The sequence below is a fragment of the Maniola hyperantus genome, chromosome Z, assembly GCF_902806685.2.
Source record: "Maniola hyperantus chromosome Z, iAphHyp1.2, whole genome shotgun sequence".
In the NCBI taxonomy this organism is placed as follows: Eukaryota; Metazoa; Arthropoda; class Insecta; order Lepidoptera; family Nymphalidae; genus Maniola; species Maniola hyperantus.
The window spans coordinates 15,631,054-15,656,147 of NC_048564.1; the positions used below are offsets into that span (position 1 = coordinate 15,631,054).

At 40.5% G+C, this 25,094-nt stretch overlaps 2 protein-coding genes across 4 annotated transcripts; one reads left to right on the forward strand and one right to left on the reverse strand.

Moving 5' to 3' along the window:
* Positions 1-210: 210 nt before the first annotated feature.
* On the forward strand, positions 211-12,036 carry Syx6 (Syntaxin 6). 2 transcript variants are annotated; one of them, XM_069508725.1, is made up of 6 exons: positions 211-415; positions 2,279-2,448; positions 3,137-3,231; positions 3,872-4,185; positions 5,180-5,274; positions 6,216-12,036. In XM_069508725.1, the coding sequence occupies exons 2-6, from the start codon at positions 2,379-2,381 to the stop codon at positions 6,290-6,292; spliced, it is 651 nt and encodes a 216-aa protein (XP_069364826.1). In that variant the 5' UTR covers positions 211-415; positions 2,279-2,378; the 3' UTR covers positions 6,293-12,036. The 2 variants fall into 2 exon arrangements, with proteins under 2 accessions (XP_069364826.1, XP_034839280.1); XM_034983389.2 differs by lacking the exon at positions 211-415 and adding an exon at positions 519-748.
* Positions 12,037-14,549: 2,513 nt separating this feature from the next.
* Positions 14,550-24,286, reverse strand: LOC117995377 (kallikrein-7-like). 2 transcript variants are annotated; one of them, XM_034983395.2, is made up of 8 exons: positions 24,163-24,286; positions 23,682-23,749; positions 22,804-23,005; positions 20,480-20,670; positions 18,785-18,961; positions 18,153-18,179; positions 16,898-17,049; positions 14,550-15,796 (listed from the first exon to the last, which is right to left on the reverse strand). In XM_034983395.2, exons 1-8 carry the CDS (start codon positions 24,215-24,217, stop codon positions 15,658-15,660), a joined length of 1,011 nt encoding a protein of 336 aa, XP_034839286.2. In that variant the 5' UTR covers positions 24,218-24,286; the 3' UTR covers positions 14,550-15,657. The 2 variants fall into 2 exon arrangements, with proteins under 2 accessions (XP_034839286.2, XP_069364813.1); XM_069508712.1 differs by lacking the exon at positions 18,153-18,179.
* Positions 24,287-25,094: the final 808 nt, after the last annotated feature.

The window sequence follows — 25,094 nt, forward strand, 5'->3', positions numbered from 1 at the left end:
CTACTAGGTAGGTACTATTCCTATGTCGATGTAGGTACCTACCTACCATCTTTTATTTCTGGTCGGTGCCTACCTAGTATATAGTAGATAATCTATGGTGCCTACTAACAAAGAGAATATAATCACTACGTTTTACCTACCTACTAGTACTAAGTACTACCATTGAATTCAATGTTATTGGTCTGTGCATTGAATCTTTTATTTCTGGTCGGTGCATTGAATAATGAATATAGGGCATAGGGGTACCTACTAGTTTTATTAAAATATGCGAGTTCCTTCAATAATAATTATTAGTGGTCGATGGGGGAATTTGTAGTGCTAGTGGTTTTGTATATTTGGCAAGGTTAAACCTCACAATGGACGAGTAAACCGAACGTGTATCGTGCTCTCGTGCTCGGTGCGTGCGTTACTCGATGTAAGTACCTACTTTTAGAGCTCGTCAGTCGTCTTAGCGGTTGCGCATTCCATAGGTTCCTGATACGCAGGTGTAGGTGAGGAGTGGCGCATGGAAAAGTAAAGGATAGAGAATAAATCGAGCGTACTTTCGCGTCAGGCAGGTGTCGATATAATGTACCTAGTGGGATGGGCACTGGGAAGAAGTCAGGAATTATTTGCACGTTCGTGTTTTAAATAATAAAGTTAGTCATTGCTTAATTCGTTGTTTGTTAGCGTCACATGAGTCGGCTTGTGCAAATACGTTATTATTATTTGACATGACTTTAGAAGACCCATTTTACGTCGTCAAAGAGTAAGTTTAAGTTATTAAGTTGTGCTTGAGAGAAGTACCTCCCTGTATTTATTTTTAGATCAGTGTAGGTGTTATCTCGGAACAGATTCTGTAGCATTTGCCTGTGGACAACTGGACACTCATGTGCAGTCAAAGTCTAGGACAATCAGCTGAAGCTTATAATACTACATACCATACCCTTATCACAAATACAGTTCACAGAGCCACTGACTTAAGTCATGTCGACAGCGAAAGAAATAGTCTTAATGCCTTATGCTAATTTTATTTGTCTTATTCATTAAAACGAATCTAAACAATTGAACATAAACTTAAATCTAAAAAAAACAACATTAAATTAAAACTAAAATAAATTAAATTAATTCTAAAACCTCATCAAGACCACCGCAGCGAGGCATTGTATCCAAGATGCTGGCAGCATTACCCCTTTGGATGGCCAAACTAATTCTTTGACCATGGTAGCTGCCAGCTCTCGGATCTCTGGTTGACTCGATAACCCTTTTCGAAATTTCCTCAAAAAGATTGTCTGCAATGTACTTCATAAGATTCATATATGAAAATGAAAATGAAAAAAAATTAAAAAATATAGTTTTGCATAATATGTACACTTACAAAACTTGTTCGTCTAAAATATTTAAATGTGATGGTGCTCTTCTTAGTTGCAACATATAATATGTGTGAAACAAGTAGTCCAATCTAAATACAAGGCCTATGACTGTAGTACAAAAACAGATTTCACGAGGGCTTGTGTAATCCTTGGTGTGTGACCCGATCAAACTGCCACGTTGGAACTTCAGATGGGACTAGTTGTTTTTCGATCACTGTTAAATACAGAATGACAGTATTTTCAGCACCACTGCACTGGCACCAAATTAGATATATTGGCACCGATTCCGTTGTCTTTCTCTAAACTAAATTTAAAGTATCTGCATCCTTTTCTTTTTAACAATGCTAAAAAGGGACAGAACATGAACTATACATAAAGACTCTAAATTTTAATGCACTCTACAAATTTAAACAGTCGGCTCGCGACTGTGCTCTAAAATCACGGGTTTAACCATCTAAAAATTAAATTTAAAACTGTCAAACTGCGTCTGTCCTTTTCATATTACATTAGTAAAAAGAGGATGCGAATACTCTGTAATTAATATGCACGCCTCACTGACACTCCTACGTGTAGCAAAATAAATTGATTTTATTATCAAATCAAATAAGTCTAAACAATCAATTCAGTCAAATAAACTTAAATATAAAACTCCCTCGAGACCGAGGTTTTAGCAAGCATAGCAACATGCTAGTAGCATTGCTCCTTGGAATGGCCAGACTTATTCTTGGTCCAAGGTAGCTTTCAGCTCTTGAGTTCCCCCCCCCCCCCCCTCCGGTTTACTTGATAACCCTTTTGGAAATTTCCCCAAAAAGAGCTCGGGCCCCCAGGCCCTATGGCCCCAAGGTCTCCATGCCTAGGCTATGTAGTATGTAGTATGTAATATGAAGCTCCCTTAGAATTTTAATTTACTTCTTTTGTCCATACAGTGAAGTGTTCAGAGCACTGAATAAAACGCGCGGTCTTTACCTGCGCTGGCAAGAGATCTCAAAAGCGCCCGTCGCGCCGAACAGTCCCGAGGCAGAATGGATGTCTACAGAGTTGAGGAATGCACTCCGTAGTATCGAGTGGGACTTGGAAGACCTCGAAGACACTATCAATATCCTTTTCAACTTATTCTCTTACTAGTTAATCCGTCCTGCTTGGCTCAGGTGAAAGATATTTTAAAGAAGTAAAGTTTGTTAGTTTGCTTGTGGGTCTCCGAAACTATTCACTCGGTTACAAAAATTCTTTTATGATTTGAAAAGCACATTATTCCAGATGGACTTATAACCTGGCTGAAATATCTGTGAACCTGGCTTAGTGATGTTATGCAATGTGCTAGCATTGGCAAAGATACTGGCACTGGTACAGGTAGCGGTACTGGTGGAATGTATTGTTTATATACTCTTTGGGATACTACTGGATAGGCGAAAATAGGCGAGCTGCAAGAAAGCGCGAGGGGAAGCGCATTCCTGCGAGGTGCGCAGATATTTTCGCCAGGTTATACAAACTTTACACCTTTAAATTATTTGAGAAGATGGCAAATTTTAATTCCATGCAGATAAAAGTCACTGACATCAAGGCTTTATTTTCGTGACTGTAGTTTGCTTTCCTGTGGGGTGTGGGATATCTTCTGTGATGAGAAGTAACCATAAATCTGTCTCTGGGTCCTGGGAAGCAATCTCTATGTCAATTTTTGACAATATTTCAGCAATTAGGTCTTGGTAAGCATACTTTGTATTTATTTAATGCCTGTATGAACAACTCTGTTAATCTAAATTATTTCCTTAACTATTTAAAATCACGCATAGTTGAGAAGAATTCATCCAAATTTAAGATTGACAATAAAGAAATTAGTGACCGACGCACGTTTATAGAAGCCACCAAGCAAGAAGTTAAGGTATGTCATCATTTAATCCTGTAGTCATAGAAATAAAACAATACTATTCACATAGTATGCTAGATATGCAATTGACGACGTGTTTTTGAAGTTACTTGATTTTCGCCATTTTGACGCTGATGGCAGCAGTGAGCGTCATTTGAGCGACTCTGAACTAAATGTGCTGTGATAGCCTAGTAGTTAAGACGTCCGCCTTCTAATCGGAGGTCGGGGGTTCGATCCCGGGCACGCACCTCTAACTTTTCGGAGTTATGTGCGTTTTAATTAATTAAATATCACTTGCTTTAACTGTGAAGGAAAACATCGTGAGGAAACCTGCATGCCTGAGAGTTCTCCATAATGTTCTCAAAGGTGTGTGAAGTCTACCAATCCGCACATGGCCAGCGTTGTAGACTATGGCCAAAACCCTTCTCACTCTGAGAGGAGACCCATACTCTGTAGTGAGCCGGTGATGGGTTGATCGTGATGATGATGAACTAAATGTTAGGGGTGAGACATCCGTCAACCATGTTGACACAAAGTGTCAATTTTAATACCTAGTAGGCTCGGTAAGGCGGTTGGAATATGCATAAAAATTACTGTCATATTGATCCATGTAAATTGATGTAAATAAAGAATAAAGTCTTAACCTTAATAACAGGTGATGAAAAGCAAGATGAGTCTCAATAGGCACCGTGATAACGACGGAACAGCTCGGGAGCCTCTCCTAGGCGAGGAGAGCCCCATGCACTTTGGAAACACGTGGACTTCCACGCCCAAGTACTCCAAGTACTCCAAACTAGCGAACCAGACTGACAGCCCCAACCGCTTCGATGCTTACGATAGTGACATCATGTCCATGCAAGAGAAGATGCTGATGAGCCAGGATGAGCAGCTCCATGTCATCAGCAGCTCAGTTGGATCGTTGAAGACTGTCTCCAAACAGATCGGGATCGAACTGGATGAGCAAGCCGTGTGAGTATGATATTTTTGGGTAGAAGCAAGCATTACTTTGAGGAAGTCTGTGATATATAGTCCGTACAAAATGCTCAAAATTCTCAAGCTCCATCTTAAGGGTGCCTGTCCACTGCAGCGGGGCAGAGCGGAGATGTGTATAGTTGACCAATCAGAGTTTTGTCAGATGACGGAATAAAATTATCACGTTATTTACCGGCAATCTGATTGGTCTGCTCAACACATCTCCGCTCCGTTCCGCTTCTGTGGACAGGCACCCTAACTCTATGGGTCAACTGTCATGTCAAAAGTATGGTTCACCTTTAAAATAAGGATGAAATCGAACTTTTCACATGAAATTTGTTTGACCTATAAAGTTAAAATGCCGCGTGAGAAGTATTTTTTTACGTATTACATAAGAACCTTAAGCTTACTTCGCTATAAACAGCTGAAATCTGTATGGTACCTACAACGTGTAGATGCGATATGCACCGCCCGCCTTCCTACTGCTAAACATACAGGTAAAGCAGGCCACCAAACAAACAATACGTAACATCACACAAATTCGCCAAAACACACTCAACGCATGCTTTACGCCGATACCAGAGCATCCTGAATACATGTAGATGATGTCATCCTCTCAAAGTTTTGCGAGATCCAATTTGTTTCAGAAAATACTTTGTTCTAACTTCAAAACAAACAATTATCGGTTGAACGAATGGGGTTGAAAACGAAATTCACTCTGTATTTCATACCAGTTCAACCACAATTTCCTCTGTCAGGCTCATGCGCGTGTGCATGACCGCGTGCGAGAGAGACTGAGACTCTTTATGACTCTTGTGCTTATTCATAGACACTACACGAGCGTAATGTGTGGATGTGTTGTACGTGCCAGCTTTGGTTACGGCTATAGATCTCATACTTATGCACAAACAGATGGCGTTATTCACGAAATTACCCCTGCCTGTTACAAACCCGAACAGACGTCTCTTACGTCAAATATTTTCTGTTTCAGAATGCTGGATGATTTGAGTACTGAGTTAGAAAACGCGGACTCAAAGCTGGATTCGACTCTTAAAAAAGTGGCTAGAGTTCTTCACATGAACAATGGTATTTTGTACACTATTTTATTGTTATTACTGAGTGCCAACAAGCTACTCCATTAAACCACGATCTAGCCTAATTTTTGATTAATAAGTAGTTGTATTTAACCTTTTTTGACGACCTCCCTGGTGCAATGGTAAGCGCTGTGTTCTTATTAGTGGGAGGTCCCAAAAACTGCCATACTCCTTCCAGGTTAGCCAGTGAGATTGCAGTCAAGGGCTAACTTGTATCTGAATAAAAAAAAACCTAATCTTTATATATATAAATTCGCATAAATACTAAAAAATTACCCTAAGATGCATATCTTAGTCTTTCTTATTTAGTGATTCACTTTGTTCATGTGTCCTTTCAGCACTTACATTAGGGTCCACTTTCACTAAACACTTAAAACTCAATTAGTACATTTATTAAAACTATATTTCTTCTGGCGCAATAGGCTCTTTAAGTTTTTTGCGCACTGCATCCTATCCGAATCCGAGAAATTTCAGAGATAGATATCTCGGGTCGAATATGATGGAATAGAATAGATTTTTATTCAAGTAAACTTTTACAAGTGCTTTTGAATCGTCAACTAGTTTAATTTACCATGATGAGGCCCATTTTATACTGCATCAGTTTCGGACATCCCTATCGTTGACTCACTACTGAGTACGGTTTTCCGCCACGCTATCCTAGTGCGAATTGGCAGACTTCACACACCTGTGAGAACATTATGGAGCACTCTCAGACATGCAGGTTTCCTCACGATGTTTTCATTCACCGTTTAATCATGTGATAATATATTTTATTTGCTTTAAAGGAACCTAACTCTGAAATATTAGAGGTGCGTGCCCGAGATCGAACCCTGGACCTCCCGAACAGAAATCCGACTTCTTAATCATTAGGCTTACACCGCTCTCTGTGTGTAATACAACCATACGTATATTTTAGTCGGATGTTCTTTTCAGATCGGCGACAATGGATGGCAATTGGCATATTGCTTGTTCTTCTAGTGATTATCTTAATTCTATTCGTTATCATGTAAATACATTATACCTCTACACTTTGACATGTTATTATTTTATAGATCGATGTTGCTAATTTGGTTGTACACATATACTTTTAACTACATGAGGATTTTTCCAGGCAACGTTCGAGAAAATTTTCATTGATGGCGCTGAATATATTACCACCACTAAAGACGAAAAATAATACCTATAACTATATCATATAAGCTTTAAATTTTTAAATTTAAATCGGATGCGAAATTAAATAATTACTTCTATTATAGTTCACAGATTTTGTGGGGAAGAAACGTAAGGAAAATTGCAATGCACGCTAGCTCTTACTCTTCATCTATGTCATTGATTGACACGACCTAAACATTAAAGCATAGATCATATAGATATATGTATTTTTTTTCCTCTTTCGTGGCGACATGCGAAATATTCAAGAGACATCTATGAAAATTTTATTGAAACTGTCCCTGAAACTTCCTCATTGGATTCCACAGGCCTAAAGTTAGTGTAATCCCTTGAATAAATTAGTATGTATAGGAGTGCTATTTCAATCAAAAATCATGTTCTATGAAGCTGTCAAAATATGTATGACACTGTTGTAGCCAATATCTAAACTAATTTGACAGTTCTAAATCTAGTGTTATCCTTTTCCGCTGGGAGCATTATCCCTTGATAGCAATAGATTTAGACTGTCATTTAAGTTCAGATTAGAGATTGTGTACAACATAATTAACATCATTCATCATTTGTGGACCCTGAGACACTGGTTTTGCAAACATACTTCAGGGTCCCGGGCACAATTTGTAAAAAAATTGTAAGAACAAATAAAATCATTTAAAATCATTCAAATCATCATTGGACACCAAGCTGTCAATTAAAATGAGTTGCAGTTCGCAAAATTTTGCTCGAAATAACCTGTACCTACTGTAATAATCCATACTAATATTATAAATGCGAAAGTGTGTCTGTCTGCTAGCTTTTCACGGCCCATCCGTTCAACCGATTTGAACGAAATTTGGCACAGAGTTAGCTTGCATCCTGGGGCTTATACTAGATGATGCCCGCGACTTCGTCCGCGTGTACTAAGGTTTTTCAAAAATCCTGTGGGAACTCTTCAATTTTCCGAGATAAAAAGTAGCCTATGTCCTCCCCCAGGATGCAAGCTATCTCTGTACAAAATTTCGTCAAAATCGGATGAACGGTTGAGCCGTGAAAAGCTAGCAGACAGACAGACACACATTCGCATTTATAATATTAGTATGGATATAAAGTATCATTGGATGGCACTAACTTTAAAGAACTTTAAACCTCTGTACTTGCCAATTTAGATAAATAGATAAAAAGTTTTTAAAAACTAATATAATTGTAATGCAAAGGCAATCTTATTACTTACTAGATAATACCCGCGACTTCGTCCGCGTGGATTTAGGTTTTTAATATCCCGTCGGAACTCTTTGGTTTTCCGGGATAAAAAGTAGCCTATGTCCTTGCCCAGTATGCAAGCAATCTCTTTATTAAATTTCGTCAAAATCGGTTGTACGGATGGGCCGTGAAAGGCTAGCAGACAGACAGACACACTTTTGGATTTATGATATTAATATGGATATAGCAATCTGCAATAGGCCACCTTTGTTTTAGTTTAGAGATTTGTGTACAGCTGAATAGGTACAAAAGGTCTATTCAGTCGGGCCACACCAGAACAACGTCAAAGCGAAAAAAATGTCAATGGCATCGGTCTCACTGCAAGTACTGCTTAATGTTTCTTTGTCGTTGTCACTTTTCACGTCGGATATAAAATCAGATATAGAAAGATTTTTATTCCAATGAACTTGAATTAGTACTTTTGATTCATTATACCAGTGGTTCGGAATGCGCTTATAACAAGGCAGTCCTCTTCAGTGTCGTCCAGAACCCATTTTACCTGACGCCAACTGCAACTGTACTAACAATAGTACATTGGCCGACAATGGTTACGTTGTGTCAGCGATGTTATATACTGTATAATTAGCCATCGTTAGTGATCAGACGTTCGCGCCCGCCGTTGAATGCGACTTGTAGTATCTGTATAAATGGACCGCCGATTTTACATACAATTTTGTTGCCAGCTACATTTTTGCAACTGCTGAGGTGTGGTGTGGTTATTGGTATGGCACGTCTGCATGAACCTTAAGTTTACATATGACTATAAGTCCCGCAAATTGCTAATGCGCGTGGTCGCCATTTTAGTGACGTCAGCACTAGACTGAAGTTTCGAGCTGATGGTATATTTTTACTTCGATATAGTCAAATGACGTCAAAATAACGTCATTTCAATGTTAATAAGACATGGTTCCAGCGCAATAGCAATTTGCAGGACTTATAGTAATCGATAGGTATAGGAACAGTAGCTGATAAGAAATATTGTACATCGACCTTTAGGATGAGATTTTGGCTTTGCAGAGCATTGTCTCTGTCACTCATACTTATGTGATGTTTTGTCGCTCTCAACGACAGAGACAACGCTCTACGTAACCGCTATCTCTTTCTAAAGGTCATATAATATTTTCTGCCGTGTACTGTAGCGACAGTTGAGATGGTATAATCGAAGTATGAGGCAGGGGGATGCCCCGCACGCCCGCACGTCACCCGCGCTCGCCCGCACCGGGCTAGCGCGGGGGCTGTGCGGGTGTTCGGGGCGTTCCCTCCCCGATAGCCATAACCTGTCGCGTACTATAATTGTTGATTTTAGTGCTGATACTAGGTACTGTTTTTCTGTTATTTATTTGATTGTTAATTTTGATTTACGTTTTAACTAATTTAGGTATATTTTAGTTATATAACTAAGGTATTATTTCAATTTCAAAAATTAATTTTTTAAACTAATGTGTATTGTACATTGCGGACATTTTTTAAATTAGATTATGATTATTTTAAAATTAGAATAAGACAAGAGTAACACACGCTAGCTTCTTTATCAGAACTGAGTATAATCGCTTTATATTAAAATAATCCTGAGGATTTCAATAGTCAATAAGCGACAAAATTGGACAGCTATTGCAGTAGGTATATTATGTATTGTATTTTCATGTAATGTAGTGAAGAAAAATATTTTATTACGTACATGTAGGTTAGGTGTGATGATTCATTTTAAAATCCAACTAGTAATGAGGAGGTTTCCAGGCAACGTTCGAGAAAATTTTCATAGATGGCGCTGAATACTACCACCACTAAAGATGGAAAACAATACCTATATCTATATGATCTATGCTTTAATGTTTAGGTCGTGTCAATTATCAATGACATAGATGAAGAGTAAGAACTAGCGTGCACTACAATTTTTCTTACGTTTCTTCCCCACAAAATCTGTGAACTTAAATAGAAGTTATTAATTAATTTCGCATGCGATTTAAATTTAAAAATTTAAAGCATAGATCATATAGATATAGGTATTATTTTTCATCTTTAGTGGTGTTAGTATTTAGCGCCATCTATGAAAATATTCTAGAACGTTGCCTGGAAACCTTCTCATTGGATAAAAGAAAGGTTTTCAAAGACCACAATTGTGGCGGATTAAATTTGGTATTATTTATAAGTTATAAAATATGACATTTTGTCACATTCGTCATTTTTTAAATATCTCTTCAATTTTACCTATTTTTAAATGCGTGTCGTATGGGCTGCACTATTTATTTCATTATAAAAAATTTTCTATGATCTCTTTTTAGCTTTAATTAGTTCCCGGTTCGCTCGGGTTTCCTAGAAAAGCGTCCTGCCATTTAGTTTGTTCATGTGTCAAACTGCGGGTCAATAGGTCTGAATACAACGCGTAAAATTTAACTCCTCACGCGCCATTTTAACTTTTTCAAGTTTTATGTCAAAGGCCCCGCTGCGAATCAAGAACCTCTAGGCGTTACCCAATACTGCACCCCGGCCACGAGGCTAACAATATAAAACTGTTACAATGAAGGCGTTACAGCGTCCGTGACCAAGACCTCCTGTGAAAAAGGCACACAGAATTCTTAAGAAAATTACACTCACATCTTCAGTTGACATTGCGGGTTCTTGGAGTACCCACAAAGGTTTAAGTGCAAAGACGGTCCTGGCTGTGTCTGCGTTAAAAGTGTCGATGAGTCAATATTGCATTTGCTCATCGACTGTCCGCCGCATAGCCGGATTCGGGAGGACCTTTTTTTCTCTGGTGAGAAAAATCCATCATGGATACCACCGGCCACGGGCGTGCACATGCAGTGGTTACGTCGGACTCCTACCGACTAAAAACCTCACGAAGTTCCACCCCACCGCTAACGACGGAGCACAAGGGACCAATAGCGCCTCGCTACTCCGCCAGCGTATGTCCGCCACAGCAGACCTACCACTGGGGCACTACGTGTCCCCCAACACCGTCAGAGCCATGCCGGAACCGCAGCACGCCAACCAACCCGAGGACCACACTGTGCGCGACGGACCGCCCCGTGTCCATCATCCACAGATCCTCACGAGGGCTAGGGCTCGCGGGAAGGTCATACCCTCTCCACGTCCCCCATCCTCACCATCTCCCTCGGCCGTCACCAAACTGGACAGGCGAGAGACCGGTGGGGCAGCCAGTGTTTGGATGGGTGATGAAACACTCATCACCAACCACCCACCACAGCCACGCCCTCCGCTCCTGGGGCTATGCCCCATGGGTGCGTTTACTGCGCCCTCTGCTCACTCACAGGGACGCGCGGACAACACCTCCTCCCTGCCAGGTCAATTAGCCATGGCTAACAATATCCCATGAAGAGAAACTGTTAACCATGTCACCAGGGTACACCGGTCCAAGCGCTGCTCTTCCCCCGGAAGGTACTCGCAGCGCTCGGGCACACGGGGAGGTTACCTGGCCCTGGTCCCCTTAGCCCTAGCCCAAGAATACCCAAAACAAACACAAATCGTCGTCGTCTTAAAACATATACAATATTATTGATCATCCAAAGCGGTTATAGGAATGAATTTAATCGATTTATAGAAAAACTAGCTTATGCTCGCGACTTCGTCCGCGTGGACTACACAAATTTCATACCCCTATTTCACCCCCTTAGGGGTTGAATTTTCAAAAATCCTTTCTTAGCGGATACCTACGTCATAATAGCTATCTGCATGCCAAATTTCAGCCCGATCCGTCCAGTAGGCTGTGCGTTGATAGATCAGTCAGTCAGTCAGTCAGTTACCTTTTCCTTTTATATATTTAGATACATGAAAATTCAAAAATTGTCAACGATTCGTTTGAATCTAAATCTAAACTAGAAAAAAGTTTAGTGCATCTTTTTCTATTCCAGTTTTATATGTATGTATGCATTTTAATAAAAAAATTACTATTGGTTTGCGTCATAACGCAATCGTTAAAGTTTGATCGACTAGTGCTCTAGGTGGTTAATCTCAAAGATGTGTCATGTCCAGGAATGGCTAGTGGTCCTATGTCCTGTCCTATTCGCACGGTTGTGAAAAGAAAGGGATGCTCTGAACAAGTTTAGCTTCGTGCGAATCGGTGGCTGTCACCCCATAGATCATTTTAGAATTATCTTTGTGTGTATGATTAATATTTAAATACTTTGTGAAACTGCTCCTTCACATAAAATTTTACCTTAAATTTTATTTAAACACTTGCAACTATAAAAAATTGACAGTGCTTGAATAAAGCGGTATCGACGAAAATAAAATTGGCGCGTTCGTAAGTCTACTGCCGTCAGCAGTTCTTGATACGATCGATGCTGCCAAATCTTGCTTGCTGTCTTTGATAAATTTTTGCTAAGTGCTTTTTTCTAAATTTTTGCTAAGTGCTTTTTTCGACCATCTCCTGGCATTTGATCGCTTTGGGGCCTGCGCAGATGAGGGTATTGTCCGTGAAGGACAAAAGTCTCTCATAATTTACTATGTCTAAATATTCACTACTAAACGTATTATAATATAATTGTAGAATGTGGACTTTTATATGCCCTGATAAGGTAAACTATGCTCTTGTTCTACTTCTTCTTTAATTGACTAGTTTGTATTGTGTTATTAGTTACTGTATATTTTATTTTGATTTTAACTACAATGACATAGAATTCCTTATTTTATGTTATCTGATTGAGTAATGTTTTTGATTTCGCCATAGTGTAATGAACCAGAATAATGTTAATGTTATAAGATTCATAAACAATTGGCACACCAGGACCTGGTGGTGGTGGTGGTGGAAGGTGACTCAACTGATGTGAGACCTACATGTACCCACATTCTAGTGAATAAAAGTTTATTTATTTTATTTACGGTGTTTCAGCGTACTGTTAGTCTGTCGTGTAGTCTAGTTATTGCAGTTCTTAGTGATCCGTTTTTGTTCTACGCGGACAATAGTCCCTAGCCGCGCAGGCAATTAATGTGAAGGAGTATGTTGGTTTTCATCCTTTTGCTGTGGGGTTGAAGGTATAATCATAAAATAGAGAGCAGAAGGTCCGTTCAGAACAACCATTTCTCAGACACGACTCAGTTAAAATATTAGTATCTACATACACATTTATGTTCCTAGTATACATCAGTCTCGTTTTTTAACTCGTAAGTTAATTTTAGTTCTAAGTGAAGTCTGAGCAAAATCAAGGTATCTACACTCAGCCTAAGCAAGGCAAGTTGAGTTTGACTGAATAAGTTGAGCCACAGCCATTGTCTTACAGTAAAGAAGGCTATGGTTGAGCTCCTCGCGTAAGCGTCTATGGGGCCCATAAAGGCAGATTCACACGTACACGTAACATGTTACTCATACCTGTATCAAACAATACTAACTACTACTAAAGAAGCGACGGTCAGTCCCCCCACGCTCGTAACGTAAAGGGTATTATTGCCTAGTAGTATTATGTAAAGTGTTGTCCTTGTCCCACTCGATTTAGTATAGCGCTGTCCTCGTCAATAAATCTGTTCACACTCACGCCCCCAGGCCCAGAACACAAAGGATACACCTAGTAGTGTTGTCATTGTCAATAGTAGATAATTAAACAGAATTCCATTCCAAGTTCAAGTCATGTTCACTAACCTCGATCTCAACTGGTAAAGTCATATCCTGCTCTAGTATCTTGTCCCACACTTCGCAAATTTCTGTAATTCGTTTGATCTCTGAGTCCAGTTGCTTTTGGAAGAGTTTCGCGGTCATGTCAGTTACATTATCGTCAGCCAGTAAACCTGGAATTGAAAATTGAAACAAAGTGATGCCATAGACAACAAAATGACAACAAAGACGCGTCACAACCTCAAGTCACTAGACATGTGCATTATTTTTTCCAAATGTGACGCCTCTGCATGCATGCATGATCCTTTCAGATTATGGTTGCCCATTTAAGGCGATATGCATCCCAAAAGCGATGCCGAGACATATTTCGGATGTTCAAATAATCAATTTTTGGCCTCAAAAACTACAAATTTGTTTATTTATTTTTTAATCCTAATCCTAATATAATATTATAAATGTGAAAGTGTGGAAGTTTGGATGTTTGTTACTCAATCACGCAAAAACTACTGGACGGATTGGGCTGAAATTTGGAATGGGGGTAGATTATACCCTGGAGAGTGACATAGGCTACTTTTTATGCCGGAAAATAAAAAATTAATTAGGATTTAGTACCTTACCTTCATCTATCTTTCTTTTCATCTGTTTTCTAACGTTTTCTTTCGATATACAAACACGCGGGCTAATTAGTTTCGCCTCCTAAATGATTTCAGGCGACACTTCTTCAACCTTGCTTTTCTGTTCCGTGTTCTGAACAGACCTTTTGTTTCGTGGTAAAATATTATGTCTATTTGTGCATAGTGCGATGTATGTAGAAACCAGATGCATTTGATTATAAAGAAGTACACAGCGTAGGTTAAATTTAGATTTAAGTTTAAATTGTTTGATAATATTTTCGTGATGTTTTGAAATAATAAAACCTATTTATTATAATTTTCGTTGTTTTTTTTGGAAGTCGAACAGAAAATCCCTTCATCCCTTTTAAATGCTAAAGGCCGATGCCCACCTGAGGTGCGCTGAATCTCGCTGAAACGCGTTGACCAAAAATCCGCATTCATCATGATCAACCTGATTTTAAGTTTAAAAATTACTAAAAATATTACAATAAAACTTAAAGTTAGCCTTATATCAATTTAAAACATTGAAAAAATGGTTGTTTACGGATTGTGACGTTATTATTTACCTTCCGTACAGCGCAGGGTGACTTTCACAGGTTCATGTTGAAAATAAATAAAAATCATGTTTTTTTTAAAATTATTCTCTTTAATAATGAATTCTAGCCCCATAAACTGCCGCTATACAAAAAATTATATCATTTTATTACTACAGTCCAAGACCCTATTATTCTGTCAGCAGTTCAGCACTCAGACTTGAGTAATATTTTTTTACGTACCTTTAGTAGGTAGGTACCTGATATCTTTCAATTAGTCAGTAGAAACTAGTAAATTTATTCGTTAGGTTAACGTACCTAGGTGCACATTAGTTTACTAACACTATACGAGTATCCTATATTTTTTTCCTCAGAAAATGTGTACCAGGTAAATGGGGTCTTTATTAAGCAGAACTCATGCTATACTTTCAAAGCATACGAAAACATAGTTCCGTTTGTGATTGGTCGGTGACTCGAATTGGTTAGGCTCAACTCACACTGGCGCAGAGTAGAAGCGACGCGACGCGTCATGTTTTTCCGCCTACAGCATATTCATTTCTATTGGTCTATTATTTCAGTACAAATTTGTGCTATGTAAATATAAAAGCGCGCGTTGACGCGCGCATTCGCGCTTCGATGCTCGGCTGGATTCTCTAGTCGCCGCAAGTACTCGGGCGCAGTGACGCGTCAGACATCGACCACAACGGACAGACGACAGGACAATATACGACGATTTAGTACAGAAAACAGACGCGCAAAGGCGCGCGTTGCGCTGCAAGACATGACGCGTCGCGTCGCTTCGACTCTGCGCCATTGTGAGTTGAGCCTTAACGTCCACTGAGTTTTTTGACTCTGTCATTTGTAAGTATGGGATTACGTAACAGAGAGAGTCCTATTCTAAGTTCTTTGCGTGGATAGAGTAAAGGCACTGAAATCGAATCATAAGCAATGAAATATCCAAAGAAAGTGTAGTCTCGTACCGAAAGCACTAGGTAAGAGCTAGCGCGCACTACGGTGCGGTAAGTTGCGGTGCGTTTTAGAATCCGCAAACATGAGTTTTAATCTATCAAAATCCGGAAATAATACCGCAGTGCGCGTACTTCTATGTAGTTCAATAGTTCACAGATTTTGCGGAAAAATCGTACGAAATTTACCGCTGGCGCTGTGCACACTAGCTCTAAGTCAGCAATATTGAAGACCTGAAAAACTGCACAATGCTACCTCAGAATACATTGTTCTGCATTCTGAGAATGCTACACCTCCTCGGAGCTGCTCGCGTCATACAACATGCTGTCGTATATGTCCTGCAAATAGTCGAAGTGGTCTTCGTCGCCATTCTCCATCCCCTTCTTCATTGCCTCCCAACTGAGTTTGAACTCTGGCTCGAATAAACTGGAAACATTAATGATTAACTATGTAGGTATACTAACGCGACATGTCGAGATAGCAATCGGGGTATGAGGCTAGGGGAGACGCCCCGCATTTCCGCACGTCACCCGCGCTCGCCCGCACTGGGGCTGTGCGGGTGTGCGGGGCGTTTCCTCCCCGATTGCTATCTCGACCTCTATTTCATAATATAGGTATTTATAATTCATGTGCATGTGAACTACAAGTCACCAGTGACCAGAATATGCAGTGCTATGAATTATTTACCAAGCAATAAGATATTTTTGGGGTTCCGTACCTCGAAAGGCAAAACGGAACCCTTATAGGATCACTTTGTTGTCTGTCTGTCTGTCCGTCAAGAAACCTACAGGGTATACTTTCCGTTGACCTAGAATCATGAAATTTGGCAGGTAGGTAGGTCTTATAGCAGACATAAGGGGAAAAATATGAAAACCGTGAATTTGTGGTTACATCACACAAAAAAAGGGTTGTGGTCATGAACTAAGTATAATTAGAGTTTTCAATTACCTATCGAAGTAAGATAACTATATCAAGTGGGGTATCATATGAAAGAGCTTCACTTGTGCCTTGTAAAACTGATTTTTATTTATTTTTATGCATCATAGTTTTTGATTTATCGTACAAAATGTCGAATAAATACGACTGTAGTACGGAACCCTCGGTGCGCGAGCCTGACTCGCACTTGGCCGGTGCAGTATTGAGGTGCAACGCGTCGCCCAGATGTGCAACACATGTTAAGACTTGTGAGTTTATAACATCACGATTTCTTATGAATATTTAATAATATCGACTGTTGGTTATTTTTTTTCCCGGAAGACGCAGCGTTGGAAGACCTCCCACTGACTGTGGACGGACGACATCAGACGAGTCGCAGGGAGCCGCTGGATCCAGGCGGCGCAAGACCGTGGCGTATGGAAGTCCCTACAAGACACCTATGTCCAGCAGTGGACGTCTATTGGCTGATGATGATGATGTTGGTTATTTTGACGCGAAGTTTCCTAAACCCTCCTCATTCTGTTCGGTCCCGAGGAGACCCGTGCTCAGTAGTGAGCTGACGATGGGTTGATGATAAGGGTGCTTCAGTACCTGCTCACACAGTGCATGAAGTTTCGTATCAGCTTGGAATTGAACACCTGCACCAGGTTGGAGTAGCCGGTGCAGTTCGACCACTGAGCTTCCGGGGCCGTCAGCATGCCGATCGCCTTGCCCCGGCATACCAGCGGCGCTCCGTACATACCCTGGACGATATACATTCGAGCTTATAATAAAGCAAACAAACTCTCTGCACCATATTCGCCGTATATAAATAAATAAAAATTATGATCTATAAAAGTTAAAAGTTACGATATCTATCTATATCTCTACATCTTTACATTTTTTTATTTTTTATTCAGATACAGATTAGCCCTTGACTACAATCTCACCTGGTGGTAAGTGACGATGCAGTCTAAGATGGTAGCGGGGAAGGGGAATCTATCCTGGAAGGGGTATGGCAGTTTTTAATAAGCCCATGCCCCTTTGGTTTCTACACGGCATCGTACCGGAACGCTAAATCGCTTGGCGGTACGGCTTTGCCGGTAGGGTGGTAACTAGCCACGGCCAAAGCCTGTGCAAATGCCGCAAAATCTGTGAACTAAAATTCCAAATCCCTGCCAGGAATCGAACCCGGGACCTCCTACTAATAACACCACAGCGCTAACCACTGCGCCAGGGAGGTCGTCTACATAGTATAAAATAAAGTCGCTTCCCGCTGTCTGTATGTATGTATGAACGCGTAGATCTTTTAAAGTGCGCAACGGATTTTAATGCGGTTTTCACCAATAGAAAGAGTGCTTCAAGAAGAAGGCTTATAGGTATAGTTTAATATTAGTTTGTGTTAATTTGATAAAATATGACGATATTTGAACAAAATGACGGAACGGAACGGACGGACGGAAAAAGCCGGGGCGGGTCGCTAGTATTATACTTATAATAAAAGGAAAAGCTGATTCACTGACTGATCTGTCAACGCACAGCTCAAAACACTGGAAGGATCGGGCTCAAAGGAATGCATATTGCAGATATAGCTATTATGACGTAGACATCTGCTAAGAAAGGATTTTTGAAAATTCAATCACTTTTGGGGGTAAAGTAGTTTGGTGTAGTCCACGCGGACGATGTCGCGAGCATAAGCTTGGTGGACGGACGACATCAGACGAGTCGCAGGGAGACGCTGGCTTCAGACGGCGCAAGACCGTGGCGTGTGGAAGTCCCTACAAGAGACCTATGTCCAGCAGTGGACGTCTATCGGTTGATGATGACGATGATATGTATAGGTATATTTAGATAAATAGTAACTTACATGACAAGGTTGAGCTTCTAGATTAGGCTGCAAAAATAGGTTTTGATAAGTTTTCTCCTAAACCTTGAATTGAACAGTAGGTACCTAGTACAATATAGTCGGTAAAGTAAAGTCTATTATTCTTGGAGTCTAGGGTTCAATCCTAGGCAGCAACTCCAAGTTATGTGCGTATCGGTTGCTTTAACGGTGAAGGAATACATCGTGAGGAAATCTGCATGCCTGAGGCTGAGATCTATAGAGCGTACTTTTGACTTTGCTCAGACCTAAGATTGAGATAAAACGAGACAGATTTATGTGAGAGATATAGCTCTGTCTCGTTTTAACTCTGTCTTAAGCCTAAGCTAAGACAGAGTTCGCTTAATAGGTCTCACCCTGAGGGTGAAATCCATAGACATGATTTCTAATACTGTTCCGAAGAAAATATACATAAATTACACTTTGTACTTTGACGAAAGATTTTATTATAACTTCTTTTTTACCTGTTATCTGCCAAAACCACCATATATATACAAACTTCATTATCGCTGATCGTTGCTCTTTGTGTTGGGGACAAAGCGCATAGAAACTTTCAGCATAGCGAAGGTCTGACCCTCAAAGACGAAGTCCACCTTCTCCTTGGAAGGAAAACTCACATCTCGTGTGCATATAGAGACGTCGTCTTCAAAATCTCCCGTGTAGCCAAGGTTGGTCATGGCCTTCTGGAACTTGAGCGTGATGGTGTTGCACCACAGGTTTTTCTTCACCACGCTGACGTATTGCGCTCGGACATTGCGCTGCAGCAGGAACTTGAGGCCCGGGTAGATTTTATCCTACAAACGGAATTTATTTATCCATCCATACTTATATTATAAATGCGAAAGTGTGTCTGTCTGTCTATCTGTCTGTCTGCTAGCCTTTCACGGTCCATCCGTTCAACCGATTTTGACGAAATTTGGTACAGAGATACTTTCGGAAATCAAACATTTCCCACGGGATTTTCAAAACCTAAATCCACGCGGACGAAGTCACGGGCATCATCTAGTCTAAATATATACTTAAAAGGGAAAAAAGCTGTGATGGCCTAGTGGTTAGGACGCCCGCCTTCTAATCGGAGGTCGGGGGTTCGATCCCGGGCACGCACCTCTAACTTTCGAAGTTATGTGAGTTTTTTTAAGTAATTAAATATCACTTGATTTAACTGTGAAGGAAAACATCGTGAGGAAACCTGCATGCCTGAGAGATCTCCATAATGTTCTCAAAGGTATGTGAAGTCTACCAATCCGCACATGGCCAGCGTGGTAGACTATGGCCAAACCCTTCTCACTCTGAGAGGAGACCCGTGCTCTGTAGTGAACCGGCGGTGGGTTGATCATGATGATGATGATGATAAAAGGAAAAGGTGACTGACTGACTGACTGATCTATCAACGCACAGCTCAAACTATTGGATGGATGAAAATGAAAATTGGCACGCAGATAGCTATATGACGTAGGCATCGGCTAAGAAAGGATTTTTGAAAATTCAACCCCCAAGGTAGTGAAATAGGGGTTTAAAATTTGTGTAGTTCATGCAGATGAAGTTGCAAGCATAAGCTAGTTTATTATAAAACTATTGACCCGCCCCGGGTATCTCGGCAATGTAGATACCTACTAGTGTGGTGAACAATTATAGTCATATTTCAACAAATGAACACAAACCAATATTAATTTTAAAAAAAATAAAAAATATATTAATTAACATAGGTATAAACATTTCTCTCGAATCACTCATCGGTTGACAAAAACCGCATTAAAATCCGTTGCGTAGTTTAAAAGATCTAAGCGACCATAAGGACAGACGGCGGGAAGCGACTTTGTTTTATACTATGTAAAGATGATGTTTGCGACTTCGTTTGTACTTATTATGTTTTTTTAATCCCGTCTTTTTTATATAATCCCGTGTTTTTTTAATCGGAAATCGTTGATTCATTTGACATTTATTTTTAATACATTGAAGGTTTTCTACGAAAATACATTTTAATATCACTCAGTGAAGCAGCAATGTAGAACCAAACCAATCATTGTTAAATGAATTTGATCGCTATCATATTTTAGTGTTGAATACTGAGTTATCAAATTACCCCGCAGGTCTTTAAAGTTTAACTACCTACTAGCAACGGTTCAGCGTGATTGAAGGACAAATCAATAAACTAACAAACAAACACACTTTCGTATTTATAATATTAAGTATTAAGTAGGTAGGTTTTAACAAATCCCGTGGGAACTCTTTGATTTTCTGGCATTAAAGGTGCCTTAAGTTTTAAGTTTATTATTTATCAGCACTGTACAGCATAGGTACTTTACACCTACCCCTTTATAAAAAAAATGCCAGCCCGCCGTCAAGCACTCTTCATGCAAACTGATCGTCTCCTCCCCCTTGTAGTCGATGACTATAGGTCGCAGTGGCACCTCCGTCAGCACGTCGGGCACCTTCCTGGCTAGCAGCAAGATGGCCGGGGACTTCTGTATCATGTACGCTCTATCCGCTGTACTGTTATTCACTGCAAAAAAAATTGACCAAGTGAGATAGATGACGTAGGCACCCGCTATGAAAGGATTTTTGAAAATTCAACCCCTAAAGGGGTGAAATAGGTTTTTGAAATTTGTGTAATCCACATGGATGAAGTCGCGAGCATAAGCTAGTTAATATATTAATCAATGGTCATGTGTGGCACAACCCGAAAAAAGGATCCAGCTCCGCACAATGCTGTATGCCTTGTACATGATGCACAAAACCATGCAGCACTGATTTTCAGCCGGGCCCCCTTTCCGGGTGTCGCCACGGTTGAGGTTGCATCTAGCGTTCATTGAAATTGATCCACTTAGGATAATAGACGACCAGTCACTCAGAACTTGGACAGACCTATTTAGGTATTAGATCTAGCCCTGACACTGACACCTTGTTTATTATTCAACTAGATGATTCCCGCGACTTCACCCACGTGGATTTAGTTTTATAAAAGTCCCGTGGGAACTCTTTAATTTTCCGGGATAAAAAGCCTATGTCCGTCCCCGGGATGTAAGCTAACTCTGTACCAAATTTCATAAAAATCGGTTGAACTGCTGGGCCGTGAAAAGCTAGCAGACAGAAACACGACACACTTTCGCATTTATAATATTAGTATGGATTAGCTTATGCGACTTTGACCGCATGTACTACACAAATGTTGAACTCCTGTTTTACCCCTTTAGAGATTGAATGTTCAAAAATCCTTTCTTAGCGGATGTCTGTGTCATAGTAACCATCTGCATGCCAAATTTCAGCCAGATCCGTCCTAGTTTGAGCTGTGCGTTGATAGATCAGTCAGTCTGTCATTTATTCCTACCCGCAACTTCGTCCAAGTGGACAACGAACCTTGACTATAGTCCCTTTGTACCGACTATAGTCCGTACAAAATGACTTCCCACGCGCCATTTTAAACTCTGTGGGTCAACTGTCATGTCAAATAAAATAAGGACTAAAATCGTAGCTACTTTTGAAAAGCTAAAATGATGCGTGATAAGCATTGACTTATATATTACTTCGTAAGGACAGGCCCATTGAACAGTCAAAATGGCACCGGTCCGTTGGTCCTAAAATGTTTATTTAGCACCAATGCAACCTCAGTGATAAGTCTGGATAAGTCATTTTTTACGCAATATAAATAACTATCAATAAAACAGATAAGTAATAACAACAAAGTAAATTGTAAAGATTAAAGAGGCTTTGAAACTTGGGCTTTGCAAACACCCCCACTGGCAGTGAAGTTATGCTGTATTTTACGTTCTCTACGTTTACCTACTAGTCTTATTTATGTTACCTAAGCAAATATATTTGTATCGATCTATCCGCTCCCACAATTTCTTTAGGTTTTATCACAGGCGTGTACCTATACTACTACTCAATATCGTGGCTTTAAACTAGGCCGTGTTTCGACTTTAGATGGACAAGATAAACCATTAGTTCCTATGGTGATGATACTCACGTTTGGGTATACATAATTATCTTAGTGACTTGGACGCTCATCCCTCGCTGCGGTTGTGGGTTTGTTGTGCCCATGACGACTTTGATGGGTTCAATGTCGTGAGTGTATGCTCATCGTGAGTGTTGGTTGTTGCGTCCTGTGTCGTGAGAGAGGATGGTAATGCAGATATTTACGCTTGGGTATAATGTACTTAGTCACGGTGACGCGTATGCCTCGCTTTGGGTGTCGATATGATGTGCCGGTAACTACATTGATGGACCATAGATCGTGAGTTCTGATAATGATGGAGATACTCACGCTTAGGTATAATGTACTTAGTTATGGTGACGCGTATGCCTCGCTTTGGGTGTCGATATGATGTGCCGGTAACTACATTGATGGACCATAGATCGTGAGTTCTGATAATGATGGAGATACTCACGCTTAGGTATAATGTACTTAGTTATGGTTACGCGTATGCCTCGCTTTGGGTGTCGATATGATGTGCCGGTAACTACATTGATGGACCATAGATCGTGAGTTCTGATAATGATGGAGATACTCACGCTTAGGTATAATGTACTTAGTTATGGTTACGCGTATGCCTCGCTTTGGGTGTCGATATGATGTGCCGGTAACTACATTGATGGATCATGGATCGTGAGTTCTGATAATGATGGAGATACTCACGCTTGGGTATAATGATCTTAGTGACTTGTACTCGTATGCCTCGCCGCGGATGTCGGTATGATGTGCCAGTAACCACGTTGATCGGTCGAGTGTCGTGAGTTGGGATGGTGGGGTCGGTGACGCAAATCGCCGCAGTGATGACCGCTGTTTGGGACACTAGAGTGCCCACGCAGAGGCCACGGTAGCGGGAACTGAAGTATACCTACAAAAACGGAGACCTCTAACCTCGAGGTTACTAGAATATAGATCGAATAGAATTAACGTCAAACGAATAGCAGGGAGTTAATGGACACAGGCAAAAACCCGTGAAGTTTAGACATCCACAGCTCGAAATAGTTCTTTTGTAGAGTTCTAGAGCAGTAACGTCTAAATATCGGTAGAGTTTTTACGACCTCTCTGTTGCAGTGGGAGGTCCCGGGTTCGAGTCTCGGCAGGGGTTTGGAATTTTATAATTTCCAAATTTCTGGTCTGGGCTGGTGGGAGGCTCCGACCGTGGCTATTTACCACCCTACCGGCAAAGCCGTACCACCAAGCGATTTAACGTTCCAGTATGATGCCTTGTAGAAACCAAAGGGGTATGGGTTTAATAAAAAAAACCGCCATACCCCTTCCAGAGTAGCCCACATCCATCTTAGAATAGATCTAGACTCGTTCTTGAACAGTGAACTTGTCATTTTGTTGTGTTAGTTTAAGCTAAGTATAAGTCTCGCAAATTGCTATTGCGCTGGAAACATGTCTCATAAACATTGAAATGACGTCAGCCGAAATAACAATATACCTACCATCAACTCAAAACCTCAGTCTAGTGCTGCCGAGTGCCGTCACTAAAATGGCGGCCACGTGCATTAGCAAGTTGCGGGTCTATTAGCCATACTTACTAAAAAAGGTACGGAACCATCTCGCGGCCTAAAGGGCTCTGCTCCGAAACATAATGGTACGGTGAAACCTGGATTCAGAAAAGGCACTTATATCATAACCACAATGTAATTAAGTAACTATAATATTCGATATAAGTATGTAAGTATAAAGCTAAAGCGGTGATTATTATTAAAAAGAATATTAGCCATGTTAAATGACTAATATTCCACTTTCCTCTCCAACTAAGCGTCAGGCTTGTGCTAGGAGCAGGATGCTTTAACAGTGAAGGAAAACATCGTGAACAAACCTGCATGCCTGAGAGTTCTCCATAATGTTCACAAAGGTGTGTGAAGTCACCAATCCGTACATGGCCAGCGTGATAGACTATGGCCAAAACCCTTTTCACTCTGAGAGGAGATCCGTGCTCTGTAGTGAGCCGGTAATGGGTTGATCATGATGATGATGACGATATAGGGTAGGTAAAAAAAGATAAATGCGTACCAAAAATAATGAAATAATTCCATTTGAACATTGCGTGTTCGGAGCAACATCGCATAATGTTGTTTTGTACCGATAAGTACAGCAATAACCCACAAAGATACGCTTCGTTTCATTCCTGACCAAAATGTTATTATTGAACGGGATTAAAAAGATAATAAAACCGTATTAAAATCACTGCGTTAAAATATAAGTATAATGCCAATTCAAAAATAGCTACACAGCACTGAGTTAGGTACTGTCTTCTATTGCGGTAGGTACACCAAATGGACTATAAGAGCCTGAGAGGTTCAACCTTCGTTGATGTGTGTGTAAACACTGTGACATCCGGAACGTCATTATTCCGTGTCTTGGATACCCATCTTTATATTTCTAATCAGCCTTTGCGTTCATAAGTCATTTCTGGACTGATCCCATTCTTCTTGCCATCCAAGCAGGTCATTTGAGAGCTCTTCTTTCTTCTGACAATTTCAGTCCATAGATTTTTGATTTTTCCCCCGCTAGGAGATGAACTAGGATTTAATTCGCCAGTACCAGGGCAGCTTCGGTGGATTTTTCGGAACAGCTTCTTACCCTGTACCAAGCACAAGATCGTTCGTACATGGAGTACTGCAGCCATTTATGCCATGGTTCTGCCAAGTATCAGCTTGATGCATTCGATTCGGTGGACCGTCACGCTAGAAGACTCATTGGTTACGAAGCGTTGGTCAATTCTAAACTTCAAAGTTTGGAACATCGGCGTAAAGTTGCCTGTCTATCGGTATTTTACAGGATATACATATTTCGGAGAGTGTGCCGAAGAACTTTTCAACCTGGTTCCTCCTTCACCTTTCTAGTTTCTACTATCGTACCGCAAGGCATTGCCAAGATCTGAACCCGTACGTAGTCGAAATTCCACGGATACGTACGAAACGATTTGCCTCCTCATTTCTGAT